General features: G+C 43.5%; 3 protein-coding genes across 6 annotated transcripts in view; 2 read left to right on the forward strand and 1 right to left on the reverse strand.

Moving 5' to 3' along the window:
- Positions 1 to 10,324, reverse strand: part of LOC125294805 — a 55,758-nt gene extending 45,434 nt beyond the window's left edge. For 2 of the 3 annotated variants that reach the window (XM_048243818.1, XM_048243815.1), the window contains exons 1-5: positions 10,055 to 10,324; positions 9,205 to 9,313; positions 2,736 to 2,858; positions 2,581 to 2,633; positions 1,919 to 2,018 (exon numbers count right to left, since the gene is read on the reverse strand). In XM_048243818.1, coding sequence (XP_048099775.1) covers positions 1,919 to 2,018; positions 2,581 to 2,633; positions 2,736 to 2,858; positions 9,205 to 9,252 — 324 coding nt within the window. In that variant the 5' untranslated portion in view covers positions 9,253 to 9,313; positions 10,055 to 10,324. The remainder of the gene's footprint in view (positions 1 to 1,918; positions 2,019 to 2,580; positions 2,634 to 2,735; positions 2,859 to 9,204; positions 9,314 to 10,054) is intronic. The other variant, XM_048243817.1, reaches the window with a different exon arrangement.
- Positions 10,325 to 10,562: 238 nt separating this feature from the next.
- Positions 10,563 to 16,787, forward strand: riok2 (RIO kinase 2 (yeast)). Of its 2 annotated transcripts, XM_048243494.1 has the most exons (10): positions 10,563 to 10,744; positions 11,002 to 11,140; positions 11,536 to 11,652; positions 12,242 to 12,417; positions 12,631 to 12,719; positions 12,934 to 13,125; positions 13,269 to 13,361; positions 13,453 to 13,953; positions 14,655 to 14,760; positions 16,370 to 16,787. In XM_048243494.1, the coding sequence occupies exons 1-10, from the start codon at positions 10,679 to 10,681 to the stop codon at positions 16,529 to 16,531; spliced, it is 1,641 nt and encodes a 546-aa protein (XP_048099451.1). In that variant the 5' UTR covers positions 10,563 to 10,678; the 3' UTR covers positions 16,532 to 16,787. The 2 variants fall into 2 exon arrangements, with proteins under 2 accessions (XP_048099451.1, XP_048099452.1); XM_048243495.1 differs by lacking the exon at positions 16,370 to 16,787 and having other exon boundaries at positions 14,571 to 14,658.
- Positions 16,788 to 18,930: 2,143 nt separating this feature from the next.
- lix1 (limb and CNS expressed 1) lies at positions 18,931 to 25,981 on the forward strand. The gene is made up of 6 exons (XM_048242496.1): positions 18,931 to 19,198; positions 20,934 to 21,097; positions 22,721 to 22,861; positions 23,315 to 23,410; positions 24,467 to 24,544; positions 25,171 to 25,981. The coding sequence occupies exons 1-6, from the start codon at positions 19,156 to 19,158 to the stop codon at positions 25,561 to 25,563; spliced, it is 915 nt and encodes a 304-aa protein (XP_048098453.1). The 5' UTR covers positions 18,931 to 19,155; the 3' UTR covers positions 25,564 to 25,981.
- The last annotated feature ends 120 nt before the right edge of the window (positions 25,982 to 26,101 follow it).

Genomic DNA, 26,101 nt, shown 5'->3' on the forward strand with positions numbered 1-26,101 from the left:
ACTTAATTTTATCCCTTGAGGGCGGCATTTTCTTGCTGACAGTGACTTCTGGTTTGGTTTGTTTTTGTGTTCTGCACGCTATTTGCACATGGTACTAAAATAGGCCTTTCTTGTTACAAATATTTAAGGCTTACACTGTGCTTTTGATCCAGATGAAAAGATAAACACAGTCTGTTCAAAACAGAGATTCTCATTAACAGTTCAAACCATAGTACACACACTCAAGAAGTCTTTACTTTGAGTCTCAAATCTCTAAAACTGCATGTTTTTCGTTGGTGGATGCTCCAAAAAGTATATAGACCCAGATAAGTTTAAGGCTCAAAACTCTACTTTGTCAGTAGTCCGTGTTGGCAACCTGGGATCCACAGCAACCACCCTCATTATGGATGCTCTTTTAAGTCGGCCCTGCCCGTTTTCATCATTTGAGGATGATTCTTGCACAGCTGACACAGGAAGAGGGCAGCCTCTTTGAAAAAAGGTTTCTATGGTTACCTCCCTTGATGAAATCGGAGGGGAAGCGATTTAACTGGCCAGTGTCCACCCGTCTACCCTTTTTACCGTCTGTCTCATGAGATTTCAAACGCTGCACCACTCACTTTGGTCCAAATTTGGTGGGGGAAAAAAGTGTTTGATGTGCATGTGTGCTTTTCTTTCATTACTTGGCAGGGAAAAACAGTTGGTGTACAGTAATCAAACATTAAATAAAAAGTTGTTCATACTTCATATCCAGTACAGGGAAAGTCCCTACGATGACTCTATCACGTAAAATGAGATCACATAACTTCTCCCAGCCAGAATGGCTACCCTAACTTTCAAGTATATGTAGTATTGTTTATTTGTATTAATGAGGAGTCTCAAATTAAGTCTGTTTAAGTCTGTTCTCGACATAAGAAAGTTAGATTGGGAGCTGTTGAGGCAATTGTGTAATTTAACATATGGGTCATTCTTCTCCATTTCCATTTGTTGTCATGCCAGCACACAAGACCCATAGACACCACAAGGAATGCAAATCAGGGATGTTTTGGAGGGCAGACTGTATGAGTTGTAAGTTAAAATTGTGCATATAATTGTGCAAATTTGTATGCCTTTAACACATTGCCAGCTAACTTCTGTCGTCACACCTTTAAGTCCCATTCACACTAGATCCTTTGGTCCACACCCAAGTTTGTTAGGAGCGTTAGTTTGGTTCATTTTGATAATGCGAACATAGTCTGCCGAACTCAGATGCAGACCCAAAACTGGACCAGAGTCCACCAGAAAACAGTAGTCTGGGGTTTGGTTCACCTGAACTCCGGTGCGGTTTGCTTTGGTGTAAATGCTATTTGTATCAAAACTAGGAAATAAACGCTATTGATGACGTGACGACGTGTGTGTTTGTTAATAAGACAGGCCCAAAAATGAGCGGGAAAGGTAGGCTACTGTGGTCTGCTGAGGAAATAACTTGTTTATTGGAAATATGTGGGGGGTGAACATCTTCAGGAAGAATACAGCCTAGTTCTCTAACGATTTGTTAGCGCTGCTACTCTTTAAATGAAATAGCTCCTCAGAGCAGTTATTTTTTCTACTGCTCTGGCTCTCCCTTTTGATATAGAAAATGACATAGGCCTAGAACTGATTTTTTGTGACATAACTTAACCGCACAACTCGCTCACCTTGAAAGGCACGCTTACATGCTCCAGCTCCATAAGCAAAGCTGCAAATTCATTTCTCATTACAGCCTGTCTCCAAAAGAATCTCCTCATTCAAGCAGCTCTCATCACTCTCGTTCTGCTTGTGTTTATGACATCGACGGATCCGGTTGCGCAAAACAAAAACATAATGTGAACGGAGACCAGCTGGAGCAAGGGTGGAGTAATCGCACAATCACACAAAGGCAACCTTAAGGAACCTGGGGATAGCATCCGGAGCAGCAGAGTACCTGTCTCTCCAACTGCATGACCTGGGCCTTGAGCAGGTTCACCCTCCTCTCCTCCAGCGTCTCCTCCTTCCCCTCCTCCAGGAGCTGCTGATACTGGGCCCTGGGTACAGAGACCATGGAGACCCCCCCCCCCCCCAAAAAAAACACTGTTAAATCCACAGCAGGCTGGCCTTAATAACCTGATCATACTGCCTAGAGAGACCAACCGCACAGTGCAACCGGGATATTTATTTTCAAGTGGATTTTTCTCCCCTTATCCGACATATATCGTGCTGCAGTTTTACACAAGGCCAAACATGTGGCCATACATCTCAGTGAAAGTGGAAATAACCGTATTTAGATCTGACGTACGTTTCCTTTAACCGTTATCCACGATCTTAGCAAAGGCTTAAGTCAACACCACCATGGACTAGTTGTGTTTGTGAAGGCATTAGGTTGTTGTGCTTTGTTTTTTCACCTGCTTTTCCCATGTAAGGCCCCTTTCAGCCGGTTAACAATCCACATGGGTATAATCTAATGCATTTCGTACCAAAGCTGTAAGGAAATGTTCCATGTAATGGAATCATTTGAGATGACGCCTAATGCCCGCAAATTAATAATAAAAAAAGCTCACCAATGTTTTTCCTACATTATAAATACGCATAGCTCACTTAAACACTTGCCTTAGGTCTTCCAATTGCTTTTTTAGGTCAGAATTTTCCTTCTGGAGTTGCTTCTGGGAAAACAATACCGAAACAAAACAAAATCATTTTGAGTGCTAAAATAGTATTACTTCCAAGATAGACTGGTGTTATGGTTTAGCTATTGCCTGCAGTACCTCAACACTCATGCCAGTAATTTGGGAGACATGTTCTGGATCACTGGCGTTGGCTTTAGCGAGTGAGGTGCTGCTGGTGGACAGGCCACCGTCTGAGGAGAGTCTCCGCCGAGTCATCCCCACCTGGAAGAGGAGAAAATGAGGGCATGTTAGCGTTTTTACACCAAGTCAAGCGCTAAGTCAACAGGCATGACGCAAATGGAATTATTGTTCATCCAAACAGCCGTCTCCACGGTGGTAGAGACCTTTTCACACAGTGTTATATTCCAGTGTTGTTTCCAATCAGACATTTGATTTATATTTCCATTTCAACATGGCTTTTATCTCCACCCCACCCCCGCAATCGCTGCTCAAGCTAATACCTCAATTTGAATTGATTATCCACAGTGATGGTAAGCTTCTTTCTCTGATACGTTTTCAATCAAGCTAGATTCACAGCCGGCGAGCGTTTTATCTCTGCTGGTGTGCGTGTCATTAATTCACAACTCAGCCTTGTCTATAGGCCCCCATAAGGCGTCTTAAAAGCACTGCGATTTCCCCTGGCCTCTTCCTCTGAAAGCCCAGAGAAGCTTGCTGGGGAGATAGAGATTAATGGTAATTTATGGCCTGTACATCCTGTGATGACTTCAACCCCTCCAGTTGCACCCCCTCCATCATTCCCTGCCCCCTACACCTCCTCTACTCACCATCCAACTCCACTCTCTCTCTCTCTCTCCAGTGGATTAAGAAGCTATCAGTCCTTCACAGCTTAAGTTTATTTAAGATGGAGGGGAGGAGGGCGGGTGGGGGCGGGAGGGAGGGATGAGGGGGTGGAAGGGGTGAAAGGGGTGTGGAATGGGGGCAAAGTTGAGAATGGTCCGTTGCCGCCTTTTCTTTCTTTTTTCCCCCTTTTTCTTCCTCTTCTTCTTACTCTTCTTCTTCCTCTTCTTCTTCCTCTTCTTGTTCTTCGTCTCCTTCTTCCTACTCTGCATTCATGCCAAATTCCCACCGTCACAAGTTTGAAGCTGCGGAGGAAGGCAGGAGGGAGAAAAGAGGGACAGGGGGAGAAAACAGGGGGAAAAAGGAGAGGTCCTTCTGTGCTGGAGTGTGACGAATGATTGCCCCGGACATATCTGGCCTGAAAATGCACGGTGTTGAGGAGTTGTGGGAAAGGGCGTTTCAGCTAATCCACCCCGCGTCATGCTTCACCCCAGGGGCTCCTCGGAGGATCTCAGGGCCCAGTTTTGGGGCATCCGCAATGGGAGAGGGGGTTACCAGCCCCCAAACTGGACTTCCTGTCTCTAAATTCACACCTGAACTAGGTTGGTCTACAGCACTGACCCCAAGGTTCCCTTTGACTTGCGGGGATTTCTGACACTGTATGGACACTGCCAGAAGTGTTTTAATGTGTACTCTTTTTACAAAGAATCTAAACAAATCAGACGTATGAGGGAAAATCAATGTCATTTTGCGTCTAAACATGTTAGCAAGGTTGACGTTAGTGTTAAGAAGGCCAAGGGCCAGATTAAATCCACCCATACAGATTCAGGTTGAAAAACAATACATTTGTGTCTGAAAAGTCAAGCAGTTTCACACGCCAAGGGGAGAGTGATCTTTCCATGGAAACAAAGATCTAATGTTGCAGTAGCCAGAATTCAGATTGGGAACAGTGAAATACTGTTTGAGTAACAAGAAAACCAGGCTATTTTGTAGAATGCTCACTCTCCAAAGTATTACAGTCAGCCTCTATCTATAAAAAAGCCTACAAATATATAAAATGGGAGAAAGAATCCATCCAATACATCTTAAACCCCAATGTCACATAATCCAATTTGATGATATTTCAGAAGAAAGGGGGCTAGACACATATAGCCAAAATGCTGAAAAAGCAAAATCGTCTTTTTAATTTTATTGCTCCACCAGACTCATGCCAGTAACAGTGAAATATGATTTTTCTTCAGATAGCTTCCAATCTCACCATGTGGAGTGAGGGTTCTGTTATTGAACGATGAATGCTCTGATCCAGAGTGCGAGCTACACCATGGCCAACCCCTACACTGTGTATGTATATGTGTATAGCCGACTCCCCCCTCTCCCCTGTGTGATGGGGATTCAGGACAAAGCCCAGGCTATTGGAGCAAGCTGAGGGAAGAGTGCCATCTAGGCTGCTGCTACCACACTGCACTCAAGGTCCTTTTGTCTAAGAGTCTGTACTTCTCAATCCTGGTCTTTGGTTCCTGGGCGACATTCCAGGGCAATAAAGTGATAAAACTAGCTTCAGCCCACTGGAGGTAATAAAGGTAGATTGCGGTGTCATTTTACAGCCAGTTCATCAAAAACAAGCCTTGCCACAAGTGTCCTTTTATGATCTTGGTGCAGATTTCTGTCAGGTTTAAAACACTGGATGTATTGTCTCATCAATTGTCCCCACATGGTAACCACTAGCGACAAGCTTGAGTTGTAACTTTGATAAGATTATGACAGTATGCCCTTTTTCCTTGGGTGGGCGTTGTGGGTGGGGGTTGGTGGTGGTAGATAGATCGCCGCAATTGGTCTGCTCGGCAGACTTGCCTGGCAAAGACTTAAAGGAAGCCTTATAATCCCAGGCAATCCAGATTTGGGAGGTATTACCAACTACCCCAAAATCCTTTTCCTCGGCTGCTCACAATGGCCCATCTCCCCTTATCTGTGCCAGCAGAAGGGGTCAGGGCGCCCTCCCAACAAGTCACACACTGCACTCCACATTACTGGCTCAGCAGCAGGACGTGAAGGCGGCTATGCCAACCCTCAGCAAATGGAAGTCAGGGTGGGCACTGGGGTGCAATTACAATGTGGGGATGGGCTAATGCCAGTGTAAACGCTTTGAGAAGAGGGCCTACATTATGGACATGTCAGCTGCAACTGTGCACGGCCACACATTTTTGTTGGCTGATTTGCTTGAAACAAGCCGAATGAAACTCTCGTAATTATGGCTTTGTGGTCAAGGTAAACAGAATCATAATTGAGGAATCTGACAGGGGAAGGGACCCATAATGGGACTGATGAATGAGGAACATGACCCACTTGATGTGCTAGTTATCTGCATGGAGCGGTCTCTGCGTAACGGTAATATTTTCAAAATGAGCTCAGACAAATTTGAATGTGGCTGTTGTCATAACAAAAACCTCTTTTCATCTCATTTGCATCTAACCCAAGGTAAAAGATTAATATTAGCTACTGCGGTATTGAACAATATTCAGATATTTAACTCATTCACCACAACGTTTTCACCGGAGACAAAGGCAAAGCCACCTTGTGGGGGCTTGGGAAGGGGAGGGAAGGGGGTGCCCTCTCCACGGAGAAAGTGCGGCTAAATCTTCCCTCTGGTGTGCTTATGAAAAGTGAACATGAGCAGCATTAATCCCAGTAGGAAGTCCTACAGACAAGACACATCCAGTGCCAAAACAAGGGGCTTAATTAGTGAGAAGTTCCGGTCTGACAGTCAAGGCCGTGACCTTACTGTGGGAATAATGAGCCAGGCAATGTTTGGGGCCTCTGGCTTTGGCCTGCCCACAGGACAGGGGTGCTGTTTGGTGCTTTAGACGTGCGAAACTGACAGATTCAGGTGACCGCACAGTGAACCGTACACTTGGCACCAGAGAGCTGAAATATTTTGCTGCCGAGTGGGGTTGGTCAAATCTCTGTTTTGTGTCTTTTGTTTCCACTTGGTGAAGCTAGATAAGATTGGTCAGTTCATCTGGGCGCACTTGCTTTGTTCTCGGGGGCCGAGCAGCTTTTGAAGGCTGAGAGAGGGAGGGGGCCGTACAAACTTGGACACCCTCCGCTTTTTCAGTACAAGCTGAGAGAGGAGCTATCTAAATAATACAGTATGTAGGCCGTCTGTGGGGGGCTCCTCTACCTCTTTTCTGGGGGGAAATCGAGTGTGAGATTGGCCGGGCTTATGAAGTTGCTCATATGTGAAATAACTTTTAATGGTGGCTTGAAACAAAAAACCTGATAAAATCGAAAAACTTTGAAAACAACACCAGTTTTCCAGTTTGAGTGATTCTGACGGGTTAGCCTAGCATAACATCGATTTCGTGGGAAGGGGTTGACAGTGATTTTTTTTCTCATTACACATAGACAACGAAGGCTCATAATTCACTACTTGTTTTGTTGCTCTGCATCAAGCAACAAAATTAGCCTAAATTACATATAACCATGCTAATGTTTCAATTGTCCGCTTTGAATAAAACAAAATTGGCCTAATTAGGAAACTTTGTCAATTACAACTTTGATTGATCTTCTGCAGCAGCAGAGAGATGTGTGGTTTCATGATTACTGAGACAAGTGAGAGAGAAAATCCAAAACAACAAGGTCTCCGGAAACTAGAATGAGGTAAAATTAGGTGCCTGCCTGTTTTCATGGATTCCAACCACTGATGAAATAAATAACAAACCACACGGTCATCAAATATCAATCCCAAAACCACTGCAGTGAGAACTGGGAGCACACATGGCTCATCCACAGTGTGTGACAACAAGCTAGTCACACTGTTTTAAGTCCAGGAGTGCCTTTCATTTACCCATCAACTCCCAGCATGCTCCTCTTCTGGCCGAGTCACTTTCCCATATCGGATGTGTTTTCAGGGAGAGGCTCTTGTGAGAGAAGCCGGATGCCATTTCCTCAGGATCTGTACGCCAGCCATTCCTCAGATCATGACAATAAACTTCTCCAATTTCCAAGCAGACACATGATCCACCCCAATCCCAGCAACATCCCCTCGCAGGCCTAGGGCAGCGCCACAGTGGTGCAAACAATATTGTTGCAATGCACTGGTGAAGAACACAGCCAATATTGGTGAAGAAACATAGAGAGAGAAAAAAAACATTGTTGAACATCTGTGGTTTAAACCTCTTCTCCACTACAAGTCCTCACATGATGTCAATTTTTTGGCATGGAACAGCAGTGACACCCGGTGGTAAACATAGGACACTAATTGATCCCTTGTGGGGGTTTCTTGGCCACTGATCCTTCAGGATGTTCATTGCCATGTGATTGGTCTCGGACTTCCAATTCTCAGAAGACAAAACCACTAGCCGGACTAACAACAAAGCAACTTTTGTCTAGCGCTCATGGCTTTCAGACCCACCATACGTGCCACGCTTAATGAAATAGCGTGTGTATTATCCTTCCAGGCTGCTTTACTGGGGCGCTGGCTGCGTTTAGAGCATGCTATGCTTCCTGGAGCAGCCTCCTGACAGACGTGCGTCTGGACCATCTCATGCAACTGCAAGTCAATAACTGGGCTGGGCCCGTGTGACTGTGCAGGGGGATTAATTCAGGCTTTCCGCTTCCTCAGGCCACTCGTGAGAGACCGGGCCAGCCTCAGACACACAGTGCCCGCACCCGTCAGCCTGCTCCTCAGAATGGGACTGATAGACGACTCTCAGGGCGGCCACACCAGCAACAACAACAACAGCAGCAGCAGCAGCAGCAGCAGCTGTGGAAACACACTGGCTTGACAAGGCTCACTTAAAACAACCACATTCAAGGATGGTTTAGGTTTAATGTTCTTCTTACACCAGGTCTAATAGTACGCATTCTTTTACAGGTCCTCTGAGCCTCAGACATGGCTTACAACTCATAAAGAAATGGCTTCTATATTGCTCAGGTATGGCATGTGCTAGAAAGACAAGGAGTCACGGAGCCTGAAATCTAAGCAATTAAATCAGGATAACTTAAACTGACTACCACAGAATGCCATGTCTGGCCTTGACATTTCTCTAAATACATTAACTGTGCCCTCGAATACAGAGCTAAACTTTTTTAAATCTTTTTTCCGCTCTGTACAAGAATCCATTCCCCTGCTGTTTACTTAAGTAATTGGCAATGGGCACAAAGCCCTCTGGCATCTTATTACTCATGTGTTCTGGGGCACCACATTGCTTTCTCTTTCCTGAGCCCATGAAAGAGACACCCTGAAGAAACCTGACTGTGGTGCAGCCCCATGTTCTGCTCTCTGGTCCTCGTCACTGGTGTAGGCACACTGAAGTCCAGCAATAATATTCCACTATTTGCTTTAGGCCTAATAATATATCTTCATTCTGCATCTGCCACAAGTGAGCAGTACATTTCCATCCACATAAGTTGGCCGATGATGTATGCGGGCCGCTCAAGTTAGAACCCGCGGGTCCCCGGACGGACGCAGGTTCCCGGGGCAGAGTTTGCAGACTGTAAACGAGTTCCACTGAGGTTGGATTCGGCTTCTCGGTTCCAGCAGGCAGACCATCGCCTGCCAGCAAAATCACTGCTTCTTCTCAAACATCTAAAAAAAACCTGCACCATTTCTGAGTGACAGCATGTTGACTGTATTAGGCAAAACAAGGGTACATCATAAAATGTCTTCCAGGAAAGATTCAAGGTTATTTACGGTTATTCAATGTGATGTAGACAGTCTTTGCATTGTTGATGTAGTGCTTCCATGCATGCATAATTATGTGCATTTTACCTCCAGTGGCCCTAACTGAAAGGCAGTTCTATCCCACCAACACAGCATGTCTGCCAGCCAGTGGTCACTAGGCTTCCAACAAGTACCCCCAATGCAGCCTGTTGATGAGCTACAGAATGCAAAATACATGACCACCAGAGGAATTTTACCAGAGCTAACAGCAGCCTAGTGCTTGGTTGCTCCAGGGGGTCTGAAGGAAGGAAAGCTCTGCCTGAAAACTATTTTTTGGGCCCGTCGCACTATGGGCTGGAAACAGAGCACTATCTGTGACTGCGGCATGTTGAGTAAATACTGTCACAGCTTGCATTTACACAGACTGAACACTGTTTATAAATCTACCTTGCGGATGGAATGCATGAAATTCCGCCTTTGGCAACAGTAAAGCGTCCATTAAATTGGACTTTGTTTAACACCTTGCCCACACTTTGGCAGCTGATCTCTCTCTCTCTCTCTCTTCACTTTCTGTCACTGTTAAAGGCATTCAAATATTTTTTTGTTTTCCTGTTTATTTCCCTCAATATAAGATAAACATTTAAGCAAATGTTTGAAATGTTACATGTTTCACAAGTAATGGCTATGACTTTATGCAGAGGACAATTCCTCATAATAAATTGCTTATCATTTACATTTTGGATTTATATTAATGGTCATTTTATTATCAGACTTCAGGTGGTGCTACTGAGTCAAATTATTTTGTTAACTACTGTTAACGTTAGCCTTGCTATGCCATTACCAGCTAAAAGTTAGCTTCGTTATGTGAGAACAAACTTACCTTTTCAACGAGAATTTGTGAATTCAAAGTGTGTTTAACAGAAAAAAATGGATCTTATCAAAACCATTACCAACTTACCTTTGCTTGGTGCTTGTTGGACCTCATGGTAATGTTTACACTGAGCTGTTGAACTTGACAACCAGATGCACCACCACCGCCAGTTAACGTGCAAATGTTAGGCTACTCTAAATGCTAATCTGTTTTTACATGGCATTTAAATTCAAAGGCTGTACCGTTTTCGATGCTGTTTAAGTGTAAAATATATGCAAATATGTTCAGTGAAAAACATAATGTTTACAACATTTCTGCAAGAGGATCTTCTACTACTCTCTCTTTTAAGTTTCGTGGGTTTCGACCGTGCCCCCCTTTTGTGATCTAACAGGACCCTTACAAATACAACGTCTCTTGTATTATATACAATCCACATCAAATGTATCAAAGTCACACAAATACAGTATATTAATTCCCTGTAAAAATAATGTAATACCACAGTGATATGAATTAACATCTTTATTATAAATATTGAAATTCAACAGACTTTTAAAATGATAGGTTGCTTACAGGACCTTACGTACTGTACGTTCTTCTTCCGGTTTACACATGTGGTGGAAATGTCTCGTGCTGGGAAGAGTTCCTAACCAGTATCTCGTTATGAAAAAGTAAAATATTTCCTTTTTAATCAGCCTATTGTTTGTCATCAAAATGGGGAAATTAAATGTTGTTCTTTTGAGGTACCTTTCTCGAGATGATTTCCGAGTTCTAACTGCCGTAAGTATTCTTCTAAGTAGCAGTTCAAGCTCTCATTAGCTTTGTAATATGACCAGAGCACATGCATACCTCAGTTGTGTTTACCTTAGCTTTAATGTTAGCTGTGTTATGATTAAATATTCAAATGTCATGCCGAGAGTCTCCTGAAGTCAGTATCACCTGTTTTTGATCAGCAGCTGTATTCTAAAATCAGCACTTTATGAACAAGTCAACAAACTATCTTTATGTGATACTGCTGTGTGCCACTCTTGCTGCAGGTCGAAATGGGAATGAAAAATCATGAGATCGTCCCAGTGAGCCTCGTCGCCTCCATAGCTAGTCTTAGACACGGGGGATGCAACAAAATCCTGAGAGAATTGGTGAAACACAAACTGATGGCATACGAACGATCGAAGAGTAAGTTGCCCTTTTGTTTACTGTAAGCACTAGCAGCCCTTGTGAATGACGGGTCATATGTGTAGAGTAACCATCTCCCATGGGCGGATTATGAAATTTCGGGCCCCTGGGCCCAGATGTATTAAGGGCCCCCCACTAATTGTCGTATATGTGGGAGGGGGGTTTGGGGGTCTGGGGGTCCTCCCCCAGAATTGTTTTGATGTGATTTCCTGTATTCTGGTGCCTTTTGGGGATGGCCAATACTAAATTCAATCAGATTCATCCTGATTTGTTGATATTGAGCCAATAATTCCATGCAAAAGCTTGGGCTTCAGGGCCCCCTGACCCTTTGGGCCCCTGGGCCTGGGCCCGGTAGGCCCGTGCAGTAATCCAACCCTGCCATCTCCCCATTGCAGTGGTCCAAGGATATCGACTCAATTATGGAGGCTATGATTACCTGGCACTGAAGACACTGTCATCACGGGATGTTATCACGTCTGTTGGAAATCAAATGGGAGTAGGCAAAGAGTCAGGTAAGATCAGCACTTTGTTTTTATTATTCCATCTGTTAGTTTGTTAACTACCACAGTCACGAGTTGGGTCGCGATAGTCTGTCATTTTTAAAAAGTGGGTCCCCAGAAAAAAAGTTTGAGAAACACTGTGGTAGACCCACCATCAAGCACATTGTTAAGTACTTTTGAACATTATGAAGCCTACAAAGCTGCTCTTAATTAATGATCCAAATATCAATAATCACTGTATCTTTGTGTGAAGTTTGATTACTGACTGTTTAGTGTACAATATTTGTATTGGAATGTACATTTAAAGGTAAACATAGGTTAATGATACAACAGATGTGTGGATCTTTTTCACTCTGATGTGCATGCTTTCTTTGTAAAAGTGTATGTACCCTTGTATTGTTTTGGCTGTTTTTCTGCCTTGTTTTTCTACCTTTTCTGCCTTCTGCCAAGTGCTGTGACAGGATGATAATTGTCATGCAAACCAGTTATTCATCCTAAATCTGATGTTGGAATGCAGAGTTGACTTGATAATGTCCTGGGTTTGTTCGAAACTTGAAGGCTGTATTGAAAGTATTTGTTATGATCATATTACTCCTCACAGACATCTACATTGTTGCAAACAGCGAGGATGAGCAGTTTGCGTTAAAGCTGCACAGACTCGGGAGAACATCTTTCAGAAACTTAAAGAACAAGCGGGATTACCACAAGCACCGGAACCGCATGTCCTGGCTCTATCTGTCCCGCCTCTCTGCTATGAAAGAGTTTGCCTATATGAAGGTACAATGCCAGGGTTAATTGCTCTTTTCATAAGTGAGCATTAACATGTGTTCACAGTTCTGCTACTTATTACATTAAATAGAGGAATTCGAGTTTGCCTTTGATGTTCAGAGACTGTTCATCAGATGTGATTGTTTTGGACCACCTCAGTGAGGCATTGATGAGCATGTTTCTGAGAGTGTGGTGCCTGACCTCATGTCTGCCCTCTTGCAGGCGTTGTATGACCAAGGATTTCCTGTCCCAAAACCTGTGGATTACAACAGGCATGCTGTTGTGATGGAGCTCATCAATGGTTATCCCCTGTGAGTGATCCTTTCACGGTTCTTATAATTGTTTCCATCATGGTTCTGGTTGATTAGTCTTTTTTTGTGCTATTTTGGTATTTGCTAGATTTTAGTATGACAGGAGATAGGTTTTATGCATTTTCAAACAGACCTCCCGATCTTCTTAAATATTTAGGATAATGTAAAACAAAATTATATGCATATATAGTCCACATTTTATTCCACATTTTAGATGTCAGGTTCGAGAGGTGGCTGACCCTGCCGCTCTGTACAATGAGATCATGGAACTGATTGTCAAGCTGGCCAACCATGGGCTCATCCACGGAGATTTCAACGAGTTCAACCTAATGCTCGATGACAAGGATCATGTCACAATGATCGACTTTCCCCAGATGGTGTCCACCTCGCATATCAATGCGGAATGGTAATTGCATCAGTGTCATTGGCAAATAGTATTTTAAGCCGAAAGTAAGACAAGAGAGAGTGATCCGCACACAATATAGCTCCCTTGAAAGGTTTTTTATTTTGCATGGCTGTTTGGTACAACCTTCGCCCTCTTTCTTACAGGTATTTCGACCGTGATGTGAAATGCGTCCGAGAGTTCTTTATCAGACGTTTCAATTATGAGAGTGAACTCTACCCAACTTTCAAAGACATAAGGTAATGTACTTGATGTAAATGGACACAGTTTAAAATGCATGACCTGTGATAGACTCTAGTTGTTAACCGAGGCCTAGTTGTGATTGTGTAGGCGAGAGTGCTCACTGGATGTGGAGATCTCAGCCAGCGGTTACACCAAAGCCATGCAGCAGGACGACGAGCTTCTCCACCCAGAGGGGCCAGAGGGAGGCCTGGAACAGAGCAAGGACGAGGAGGACCCAGCGGAAAGTGGCAGCGAACCAACTGACCCCTGCACGGAAGACATAGTAGACTTGGAGGAGTACAAGCAGGCCATGCTGGAACTGGAGGGGCTAAGACTGGGCGAGGACACTAGAGCAAGTCAGCGTGATCCAGACAAAGACCAGACAGACGATGACCCCAATCACAAACAGACCAACAAGCAACCAGACAGCCAGAGTGAACTAGAACCTAACGTGGATGAAACTGACACTAGAACAGAAGCTGTACCGGAGGAACACCGAGGCGAAGTGTGCACGAGTCCCAGGAGTGATGAGGAGCTGCAGGAGGAAGATGACGAGTGCCCTGACCTGGTTGACCTCTCAGCCATCAACAAAGAATTCAAGCCTTTCAGGTACATGGATTACTTCTTCCAGAATTTGCATGCTCCAGCTATCATCTTACAGTACTGCTCAATGCAAAATCTTTTTTATACCTTGTGGTATAGTATGCCTTAATAATTTATCCTTAATATATTCATGTTCATATCTTGTGGATACCTCAAATATTGGCACAGCATTAATAAAGTGTTGTATTTGCAGACAGAATACTGATTGAAGCCATGTCAGTATCACTCTATCACCCTCAGTATCACTCTTTTTGCGCTTTGTTCCAAATCTAGAGCCTCAATGGGCATGCAGTACAAACTTTTAATTCAGTTTTAAAGAACATGTTTGTCTTCCATCCTACAAAGTTTGGACAGGCTACAAATTATACTTTTTAAGATATTGAAGTCCAAACATGGCTTCCAAGATGAGGCTTTTTTAGAGTGTAAAAAACCAAGGGCAAACAAAATGTTGGAATTGGAATTAAACACAAATATTTTACATGTCTTTGTTTTTGGGACCGTTGGGACTGATTTTATATGGAATCACCCATATGCCATATGTGTAGTAAAAAAAGACTGGAAAGTATGATTTCATATACATTTAGTATGATCAGTCATTTGGAATTTCTCTGACCCCTCATTAGGTTGAGTGACAGTCCTCAATATGTGCGTTTAGGCCTGTATGGTGAAATACTGACAGGGAGATAAGTCTGTCTGACCTCCCACAGAGACAGTGACAGTCTGCAGCACATTAACGAACACCGGAGAAGGACGGACAGCGAGAGCACAGAAGCCAGCATGGCCAGCATCACCAGCTGCTCCACCATTCCCCCCGTGAGTACACACACACACAGACACACACACACACACACACACACTAACACACACACTAACACACAGCTCTCCTCTGACCTCCTGATCTACAGCACCATCTGGTGGCCAGGATGAAAACCTCTCTGATAATCTCTCTGACCCTCACATTCTTCATAGCTGCTTTTTGAATGCTTTCCCATTTCTCCCCCACTCTCCACTTTTGATCGCTCAGGGCTTGATAATGAGCCTTACAAATTGACATGGAGTTTGATCACAAGTCTTGACAATGCCAGGGGAAAAGGATAGCTGCTCCATTTCCCCTTTTTAGCGTGCATTAGTAATATAATCATGGCATTTTTCTCTCTCCCACCCCTCCTCTGATTAGCAGAGGGGGAGTCATTAACGTTGAGCACATTACCGCTTAAATGCACTGCCTCCCAGCCCATGAAAGCGCTTCAGAAAGCAGAGGCGAAAATCAATCGTCCCGGACACCCCCCTGTCAGATAATCACAAGGCTGGATCGCCACCGGGGCCAGCTTAAGTGCCTCTCCGGTCACATGACCCCAGGCGCAGGGCGGAGGGGCTGATGGCTGGGGCAGCTCTTGACTGGGCTGAGTGTTGAATTGCAGCTATCGGCAGCCAGAGACACCTTAGCCAGGAGCCAGCCCGCGCTGCTTCAAGTTCAGGTCTTGATATTGATGTGTGCTGTTCAGCTGCTTGTCTGGTCCACAGCCACAGTGACTGCACCGACTCGTATCTCGTATGTTTCAGAATTGGACAGTTGTTTCTATTTAAACACTAAAAAAGATGTCCTCCATGCGAAATTAAGGTAAATTTTGTTAATGTTCATTCTTAAATGTTCAATAATGTTTTATAGTTTTTTATTATAAAACACACACACTTGCCCAGGTTCACCTCAGTCTCCTCAGTGCTAGGCCGCTCCCTCCCACACCCTGGGCTGCTGAGGTTTTCTGCCCAGGCCCCAGCTGTGAGGTGTAGTATTTCTCTTTTTATATCTCCCAGTCCTTGCTCAAATATTTTTCAAGTTTTTATTAGACATATTTGGAGGCCCATAATACAGAGTAGGTTTAGAGGTCCATCAAATGTCGAAGCATTAACACATGTCAGATTAGTTTTTCTCCAGAACAAACAACGCCTCCCCATTCTTTGGATTTCCCGTGTAACCTTGGGACAGCTCCGCTGGCGCGTCTCTCTCTACCTCGCCCGCTCCACCTTGCCCAGATTTTTGGCTTCTTTCTCTCACCCTCCCTCCTCTCTTGACCGTTCCCACCTCCATCTGTCCTCTTCTCCATCTTACCAATGCATACATTCGGATGCTCTCTTTCCTGGTCTTTTTTTCTTTCTTTCTTTCTTTCTTTCTTTCTTTCTTTCTTTCTTTTTCTCTCTCTCTCTCTCTCTCTCTCTCTCTCTCTCTCCTCATGACCTTCCTCACCTCATCTCCCTATCTCCCCATCTCCTCCATCTGACTTGTTTGTTTGTTTCTTTCTTTCTTTCTTTCTTTCTTTCTTTCTTTTTCTTTCTCTCTTCCTATCTCTGTTTGCCCACCTCACTTTCTTCCTCTACCCCTCTGTATTTACATTTACACTCTCTCTCTCTCTCTCTCCTGCAGGAGGTGATCAGACAGAAAGTGAAGCGGCAGCTGTCGAAGCAGCAGAAGGCCGCCATCCGCAGGCGCCTGCAGAAAGGTGAGGCCAGCCTGGTGACCAAGGCCCGCCGGGAGAACTCCAGCAACATCAAGAGTAGCCTGGACGCCGCGGACTTCTGGGGCTGAGCCACGGAGGGCGGCTGAAGGGAGGGACGGAGGGAGGTGGGGGTCCAGGACTTCAGGACTCCATGTCCAAGAGAAGGCAGTCAGCCCCTAAGGGCAGTTTGCAGAGAGGCATACCTGAGATTAAATCATGTATGGCATGTCCAGTGGAAGGGAAGTGGAGGACGAAGAATTCATAAATATTTTGTGTGTGCGTGTATTGTTTGTGAATATGAAATGCTATCGAGGGCACGAGTAAAGAAGTGAGGAAATAACTGCACATCCTGGTCGTTCTGTTGCCGTCTTTTTCTTGAATGCATGCCACAGAAGCCTGAGTACATGGGCTGAAGTGAAGGATGGGAATATGTAAGCTGCCATATTTTGCTGTATTTTGCCTGTACTTTCACAGTGAGCAGATACTAAAAGTAGTTTGAAGTTCCTCTTACCTAAAACTCCTCATCCAAAAAAGATAAGTTTCCACATTATTTGATTGTCGGTTGCTGTGGAACTTTGAGTTAACGGCGAAACATTATCAAGCTGGCATGAGTATTCAAGGAAGTATTCAGCATCAAGCCATCCAAGTTGGAAACCAAAAGGGGAGCCTTGGTAAAGAGAGAGAGAGAGAGAGAGGGAGATAAGTCAATATAGCTCTTTGTGTGTCTGAAGCCCGAAGCTGGCGCTGGCTCCCAGCCGTAGGTCTTGTGCCAGGCAAGGCCAGGCTACCATGTGTCATCGTTTACATTTCACACCGCAAGAGCCTTAAACAACGGGCACTTTACCCAGGAAGCGTGCAGGTTATGTCAACACAGCCTGGGCAGCCTCTCATCTGATAGGGCATCTGAAAACAATGGTCCAATATAGCTGATGGGTAGCATACATGTCCTAGAGGGTTATTTAAGTCTCAATGTAAAGGTAAGAGTTATGTTCCAGCCCGGAATGATGAATGGAATGTACCATGGTAATGGATTATAAAGCAAACAAGAATTCTCTGGGCTTCTGAGTAGGGGAAAAATGGGTTTCATCACTCACGCCAACCATAGATGTGAGGAACCCTCTGCTCAACCCAGTGTCTTTGCATTTCCTTTGCGCTCTTGTGTTATTTCCTGTGCAGACAGTTCTCCTTTCTTGATGTAGGCAGGGGCACGGTGAGACTCATTCTGCCCATCCCACATTCTAGCTGGTATGTCTTCAGTAAGGCTGGCACATCAGGGTAAAACATGCAGACTGATATCTATTCAGCTTTCCTGACTATTCACTTTGTTTTGCTGTTCTCCGATTTGTGAAACCCATTTTTTTTGCCGTTGAGTAGGCATAGACATGTACTGAATCAGATGGCATTTTCAAAGCAGCCTTAATGATTCTATAGAAATCTATTTAGATTCACAAACTCTTCAGATTGTGGTATTGATTCTCGGGGCCTTTCTATTCAGGGTGCAGCTCCCCTCCTCCTCCGCCTGTGTCATGATTGTCAGGGGGGCCCGTCAGCTATGCAAAACACTTCTCTCCATTCCCAGGGACCCTCACAATGAGGCTGTATTATGAATGGGGGCCGCCTAAATACACGTCCCACACTAAAGACCCAGGGGAAGTTGGAAAAAGTAAACAGTTAAATCTCAAGGCATGATATTCATGCACATCTTGACGAAGCACAAAAGAGGGGGATTAGAAATTCACTAACAGACTATTCAGACAATCTGTTTTTAACTTTTCAAATTGAGGTGTTGACTTTGTCACTGGGAGCAAATGATTTCATTAAGGCACAATGCCTAGGGCTGATGAAGAAAAGTGAAATAATTTTTCACACATTGTCTTGTTTTATGTCTGTTAACACAATTCACTGCTTTGCCCTACTTTGATATTCTCATCTTTTCTTTGGATATGAGAGCTCCACACAACGTGAGTGACATCTGTTTTCCCTAAAACTTCCCAAGTAACTGCAGAAAGCATTGACATCTCTTACAAATGCATAATTTATAATTACTTTGGCAGATAATATGAAGAACATTTTAGTTCAGTTTGGGAATGGAAAGAAAACACTTGTCGGCTGTTGAGTTAAGCATTTGGAGAAATGAGATGTGAGATTGAGTATGGGTGAATTGAGAAGGGGGCTGCAGCATTCCTGTGTAGGGATTTAGGTAGTCTGAATGTGTGTGTGTGTGTTTGTCTCTGGGAGAGTGTGGCTGTGTGTGAGCATGTGTATGTGAGTGTTATAGTGTGTGTGTGTGTGTGTGTGTGTGTGAGAGAGAGAGGGAGAGAGAGAGTTTCTGTGTGTTCCTGTGTGTGTGAGGGAGTAAGGAGATGGGGTGAGGAGGGACTGAACCACGGCAGTCAGACTTGCAGCTAATTAGTTCAGCTCTCGACAAAGGTGGGCCAGCCACAGAAGGGGGACCCCTGGGGCCGGCTTTGGAGTGCTCGCCACACTTGATTGGAGGTCGGGAGGAAAGTGGAGTAAAGAGACTTTAGAGGGTAGGGGGATCCCCCCACCCCACCCCTCCTTCTGCATTTTGTTCTCTGGTGGAACTGCGCTCGGCTGGGAGTTGTTCACATTAACCGGGGGAGCATGTGAGTTGGTTTTTAGGTGTTTCTTGGAATCAAAACTGGGACCCCCGCACACTTGTTGAGCATTTGGGATTCCTTTGGAGGAGAGGATGTCTGCACCTCACTTGCAGGATGATAAAGTCTTCAAAGACTGTGAGTACTCTACTGAGCAGAAACTGGAGGACTATTCCTCTGGGCTCATATTTACTAGTAAATTATTGTCTGTCTGTATGTGAGCATCTGCATATTGGATGGGCCATTTGCATTCAGTGGGATAACTGTGCTGTTTGGCAGATTAATTTGAGAATTTGAAGTAGGCCAAGTTTATATAAATAGCAAACCAATTATTCCAATGTATCATTGACTGATTTCACTGGGACTAACACACGTAGCAATGTGGTTCACAGAGTTATACTGAATTATAGTGTTACAATGGCAGAGCTGACTCTTTTAGCATGTTTATAAACTTCATCTTCCATCTACATCAACAAAATGCTGTCAGAAGTTTTAATAGGATGTTGACTGCAAAAATATGGTGTTTACTGCATACAGTTATCACCTTATGTCTAATGTTTTCAGACTCTAGCACAACATTTCAATGCAGTTTCCCAGCAACAGGCATTTGTATACCAATTACATCAATCTACAATATTTCCTCTGTCTACATGAGACACTGCCCATTCATCAAACTGAAGAGTGAATATTGGTTCTCATGCCACCTACAGGGTGTTACCCACTGTAGCTAATTCCATTCAAATAAACAAAATGATCACATTTTTCTCTGCTGTGAAAACACACCCATGTTTTCACCCACACCATGGCCCTTACAACAATATATAATGGGCCCTTTACTGTAATGTTATTGCTAGCCTCCTCGGAAAGATATGTCTATAACATATCTCCACAGTTTTGATTAAAAGAGGCTGCGTAAACAATTAAGGTATGAAACATGTTGAAACCATATACTGTAGCATTCGCGTCCCTGCTTCCAGCATGAAGCCAACTCTATGACTGTCACATACAGTGAACACCTGTACAGCGTTTCGGCTTTTTTTACAGACTGTCATGCCAGTTTTTTGCTGTGTATTCCCTTATCCAAACAACGTGCGGTAGATTGGTGAAACGTTTAATGCATGATGATTTAAAGTAGGTGACTTGAATCATTGAGAGAGTTGACAGACTCATTAATTTACTGCACAGTAACAGGAGCTGAATATGATACTCAATATCAGAAGCCTCGGGGGAACAGCTCAAAAGAGGTCCGTGGCCCCAGCAGACGCACACAGAGATTGTTTTTCATCATTTTAAAAAAATATCTCTGCAGGGCAATTGGCTTTTATACAAAAATCTAAATTGGAGCTAAATCTTTAAAAGCTAATTGAAGGTCATTTTCACTGCTTGGCCCTTCCTCTCAAGGGTGCCTTTGATGAATTGGATATGGACCTGGAAAATTCTTTTGGCCCCGGACAAGTTCAATAAACACAACAGAGAGCTGAGTCTGGTCTGCTGCCGCCCCCATTCTCCTCTCAGATGCTTTCTGTCTGCCACCGTACCCAGACTTTTGCCCAAATACTTCTTATCTGTGAACACATCCATGAACGTCATGTCAAACAATATTTGATGGAAAAAGTACAGGAAAATTCTGAAATTATACAAATGACATCTACTTTTGTAGACTACATCTATGTCTTTTGGAGTTATGAAGCACTTTCATCATTAAAATAAATTATGACACAGTTAAATTGTTTTTTTTTAACTCTACAATTTTGCACAGTATGGTTTCAATCAAATACATGTATTACAAAACTAACAAGCAACAAATGTATTTTCTCCCTGAATTTCAGTAAATCGTTTCAGACTAAAAGTGTGTTCCCTGTTTTGTTTCCAGTGAACGTTGTGGCAATGCTTCATCAGTTTTGGGAGCAGAAGCAGGTGAAGGGGGCCTCCGTCCACCCAGAGAATCTAGTCATCTATGAATCCTCCATCTCCCCGGTGCCCCCTTTCGTCTGTTATGTCACACTGCCAGGCGGGAGCTGCTTTGGTAATTTTCAGGTAATGGTCCCTGCCATCGTAAAAACAAACATGTCAACAGTCAAACGGCACCTCCATCGGAGCAGGTGTGGAAGTTAATGACCCCCATGTGAGATATGGCAAATTAGGCCACCTCCACAACGAGTTAAATATTTCTCAAATTATGCCTCATCCAGAATGATTGGCTGTGATAAAGGCCTTATTCAGCAGGTCGTGTCAGCGAAGCATGACCAGCTCAGGAGGTCAAACTGCTACTCAGAATGGAGCTAAGATCAGCAGGATTGCCTTGCCAAGTCTGAAGGGGGGTGGGGTGGGGTGGGGGACGAAGAGACGCAGAAAGATTGTGTGAAAACTGGAGGAGCCAACAGGTGGTTCTTATTAGTCCAATTACAAGAGCTCACCGCAAATCAGTCTGAGAAGGTTTCTTTCTATACACAAGGAATGTTCTTTGGGAGCAGGGAGACTAAAGATTCTTTTCACTGAGAGATTTTTTTTTCATTCATCAATTTTTTTTAAAAGTATGAAGTTGTTTTTATCCAGAGATGCGTGTGGAGTCTGAACACCTGTGTTGAAATGCAATAATGAATTTGAATGAATGAATTCAGGAATGCTGGTTTGAGTTCAGATAAAGAAAATCTAATAATTCCCAGAAACTTTTTTTAAATGATTCAAAAACATTCACTTGGAACCAACAATGTCAAAAAATAAAGACCATTTGCGTAACTAATATCTCATTAGTGGCTGACACACAAAGGGCCTGTAGGTCTCTCATATCCTGCTTGTCAGGGATCCAAGGCTGACACGATTTCAAATCCGTGCACCAAAGGGCAGCTGCTGCCATTTGTGCGAGGAAAGACGTTTGGCTCCAATGACGACACTGTATGAATAGGGCGCAGGCAGTGGCTTTGATCCGCACACAGCCCTTTGTACTGGCGGGCCCTACATTCATGAGCATTCACTGGGGGTCCCCATTATTTGACTGCTCTAATCCATTGGGCACAGCGGAATGACTCCATCGAGGAGGTATTTCTCTCTGTGTGTTTTGTGTTGTGGATTAAAAACGGGCCCGGTTCATTCCTCTTAATTCCCCTGGGTTTCACTCTCTCTTCCCACGCGCTCCGACTGCCTGCCTCCTTATATTTTGCGCCTCACACAGTTGTTTTACTCAGCTAGAAAATCCCAGAATGTCTGTTAATGGGACCATTGTGGCCCAGACAGTGTTTATTTCACCAGGTCAGCAAAGCCAGATGCTGATCTTAAATACGTTAACTTCAAAACTGGCTCTGATCTTGTTGGGAGAGTGCTTGCATAATCAGATCTGTAATCCCGTGATTGGGTTGGTATGTGTTATGTTATGTGTTATGTGCTGCTAAGTGCTGACACTCCGGCTTTCTATGTGCTGTTCAGGCTTTTGGCTTAATCTTGGTGTCACTTCTAATATAGATTGCAGCACACCACCCAAATAACACTTCACTAAGTTCATGACATTGTTGAGAGACAAGACTGCACAGTTCATTTATCTTTGCATATGTGGTAATCACAAACTTGTTTCTCTTGGAGGAGTGAGGTTGAGATCCCTCTCTATGTATCTCTCTGTCTAAGACTGCTTGTCTGTTTGTCTGTCTGTCTTTCTGTCACTGCCAGGACTGTTACACCAAGGCAGAGGCGAGGCGGGATGCTGCCCGAATCGCCCTGATGAACTCCATGTTCAATGAGCTGCCCTCACGCAGGATCACCCCAGACTTTATCACAAGAAGCCTCCAGGAGGCTGTGGCTACTACCAATGTGAGTTGGGTCCATCCTGTGAATGAAAGTATGGAGCAATTCAAGTTGACCCAAAAGAACTGAAGATTCAGTCCCATGAATTTGTGTTCAACCATGTTGAGGATCTTTGTCCAACAATTCGTTCAGAGCTCAAGTAAACCTTGTGATTAACAGCTTTGCTCCAAAAAGCAAAGAAAAGGCCCTTACCTATACCCTTATGTCCACCCTGTCTCTTTAGGGTCAGGAAGGGGGCCAATTTATGTGGGTGGCCCTCTGTATGCTCTTGTACTCCCCCATGTAAGGGACTTGCTATTCCTTTCTCCAACGGCATTGTAAAAGTCGAGAACATCACCAGGACAACTAAAGGGCTCTGAGTCTCAGAAGATTGATGTGTGGTCAGCGGAAGTCTGCCAAGCAGTTCTTTTGTTGTGCTCACTGTGCTGTGTTGTTCCTTTGTGTTGTCACTGATTCCAGGGGTGTGTTGAAGATGCCTCAGATCCCAGCACAAGTATCGGATCCTACTGTCTTATGCTCCAATCAAATACTGGAAAAACAATGCTGGAATTTCAGGTAATTACATTTACTTAAGTCTAAATATGGTTCATACAGTTATCACTTATGACATAATACGTTATGTCATTGTCAAGTCAAGTCAAGTCAGTTTTATTTAGTATAGCGCATTTACCATGCACAAAGTGCAACCCAAAGCGCTCCATTGTATTATGGTGTTTACTACTTTTACCACTGTGGCTACTTATGTTCAATATTCTGCCATTTTTAGTTTATTTCTGGATATCCACAACTTGTTAACATTGTTTTTCTGCTCTGTAATGAAAGAATAAATCAAACTTATACACCCTTTTATCGTCTCGCCATCTAAACTTTCAAAACTGTGCGTGTCTTAAAACAGGATAGCCCACTGTATTTTATTGTTTTAATGGCATTGGTTACCTTAAATCTAATCTGCTCTTGAATTTCAAGACAGCAGCAGTAAATTGAAAAGGAAAGGAAGAGGAAATAGATTTGTTTTCAATTTACCAAAAGCAACGTTCACATGGATACTTTCCAAAATACATAAATATAATGTGAAACATTCCCCTGCTGTGTCTTTCAGTGGATGGATATTTCATACACCTTACAAAGTTGTTGATATCTCCTGAAGTGCTATATGCTCAAACCTAATGCCCTTATCAATCTTTACAATAGCATATGATTTATGTAAAGGCAAAATGCCTAGGGCAATTTTCAAATCAGGTCCTGAAGGTTCAAATCATTTTTGTCCAGTGAGCCATTGCAAACCTGTAGAGTAGGCCTCACGAATAATAATAGCCCAAAGTGATGATGTGCCCCAGTCTATACATCTGTAGTTAGTTATTTTCGAAATCTAAAATACATGGCAAGATTCCAGGTAGACCCAAAGCAACATTCCATTTGGCCCGTTTATTTTTTATTTTTTTTAGTGTCCCGAGGTAAGCTGATGATTTATTGCTCACAGATTTTTTAATAATGGAAACAATAAATATTCATTACAAAGTGCAATAACAAAAGCAATATGTGATTGTTTGGGTGATTATTATTCACTTTCCTTCTTGGTCTGACACCCCCCCACTTTTGCTCACTCTCAAGGAGATCATGACGATGTTTCAGATTCTGCATTGGAATGGGTCACTAAAGGCATTTCGCGAAAGAAAATGTAGCCGCCAGGTATGATCCCCAAGCATTCAATGATAAAACAAGAATCTGTAAATAAATGTTGTGTTCCATGACAGGCCATTATACTGCTATCATGTATTATTATACTGAACTACCAACCAAAAATAAATATTTCTTTTAGTAATTAGAGACTAACTATGACATTGCTGAGACACTTAAGCCCATGTTCTAAAGCATTATAAACACATTAGTAAATGTGTTTATAAAAGTATTCATAATTCATCATCTTGAATGGCATAAGTCCTATTTATTAATAGACATAACTGTACTTAAAAGCATTATGCTGCTGTAGTGTAAGCCCTACACAACTTATGAAAGATTGTGTGGATTAACATCTGGCTCCCTAAAAGCATTTGCTGAATAAACAGCACATGTCATCAGTGCTATGTAAAATATGAATAGCACTGGCACTTAAAGCTTAAAGGGTTTACACATTTTAACACTCTACTGTATATACACTGTATATAGGTGCAGTTGGTACTAGGTGTACGTAGAAAAGTTATATAGACGTATGCCAATTTTTATGAGGTATTATGAATACTTTATAGCTTTATAACGAATTATTTAATGCATACTGGGTTTAAGTAAAGTGCTGCCCATCTTCCTCCTGTCCTTAGAACGTCATAAACTACTACTCGCAGCACCGTCTGGACGAGTGCACACGGAGCCACATGGTGCTGGACTGGATTGTGCGGGAGCAGCAGGCGCCCGGCCTGGTGGCCCAGGAGCTCCAGGTGGCTCTGCAGGAGCTGGAGGAGGCCAGGCGCTCGGGCCGCGAGCTGCGCTTCTACAAGGAGAAGAAAGAGATCCTGAGCATCGCCCTGAGTCAGGCCTACAGCGAGCAGCTGGAGTACAGCCCTGATGGGGACCGGTGGTCTCATGCAGAGCCAGATCCAGATTATTTCAGACATAACAGACAACCGAGCCAGGAGAGCAGCCTGACAGATCAAACTGAAAGCTACGAATTCTACTCCCAAGAAAATATAAACGACAGAGAATCTCTCGGTTGATCTTCATATCATATGGATTGGAAGGCAACTCATCTCTGGCCAGGATTAACATTGACTTGTTTTTCAGAGGTTGTGGGAGCAGTTAGGAGTCTGCTTAGTGATGTCTCAATTATAATGTGAAATGATGGACAGTGGCTTTTGTAATTTGTGGTCAGCAGTGTGGAGGATGTGCAAACTAATAGTAGCCTACTGATAGGCCTACTAGACCACACAGAGAGAGTATTTCCCCCATGCCCACACTTCACTTCACACAGAGTTTGCTACAAAGATGTTCATGGATGACTTAGCCTACAGGTGCCAAAGTGACACCAAATACTTTTGTAATAAACCATTATGCTGTAATAAACCACTGTGATAAAAATAAAAGGGAAGACATACAATACATTGTTTATAATGTAAATAAATATTTGTACACTGATGATGTCTCAGCCTATTTGTTTTGTGATCACTGTCTATTCTGTATAACTTTATATTTTCACCAATTGTCATCATCAAGTCTGAATAGGCCTAACTATTTCTACAACATGAGTAACAGGCA

The sequence above is a fragment of the Alosa alosa genome, chromosome 5, assembly GCF_017589495.1.
Source record: "Alosa alosa isolate M-15738 ecotype Scorff River chromosome 5, AALO_Geno_1.1, whole genome shotgun sequence".
Taxonomy (NCBI): Eukaryota; Metazoa; Chordata; class Actinopteri; order Clupeiformes; family Clupeidae; genus Alosa; species Alosa alosa.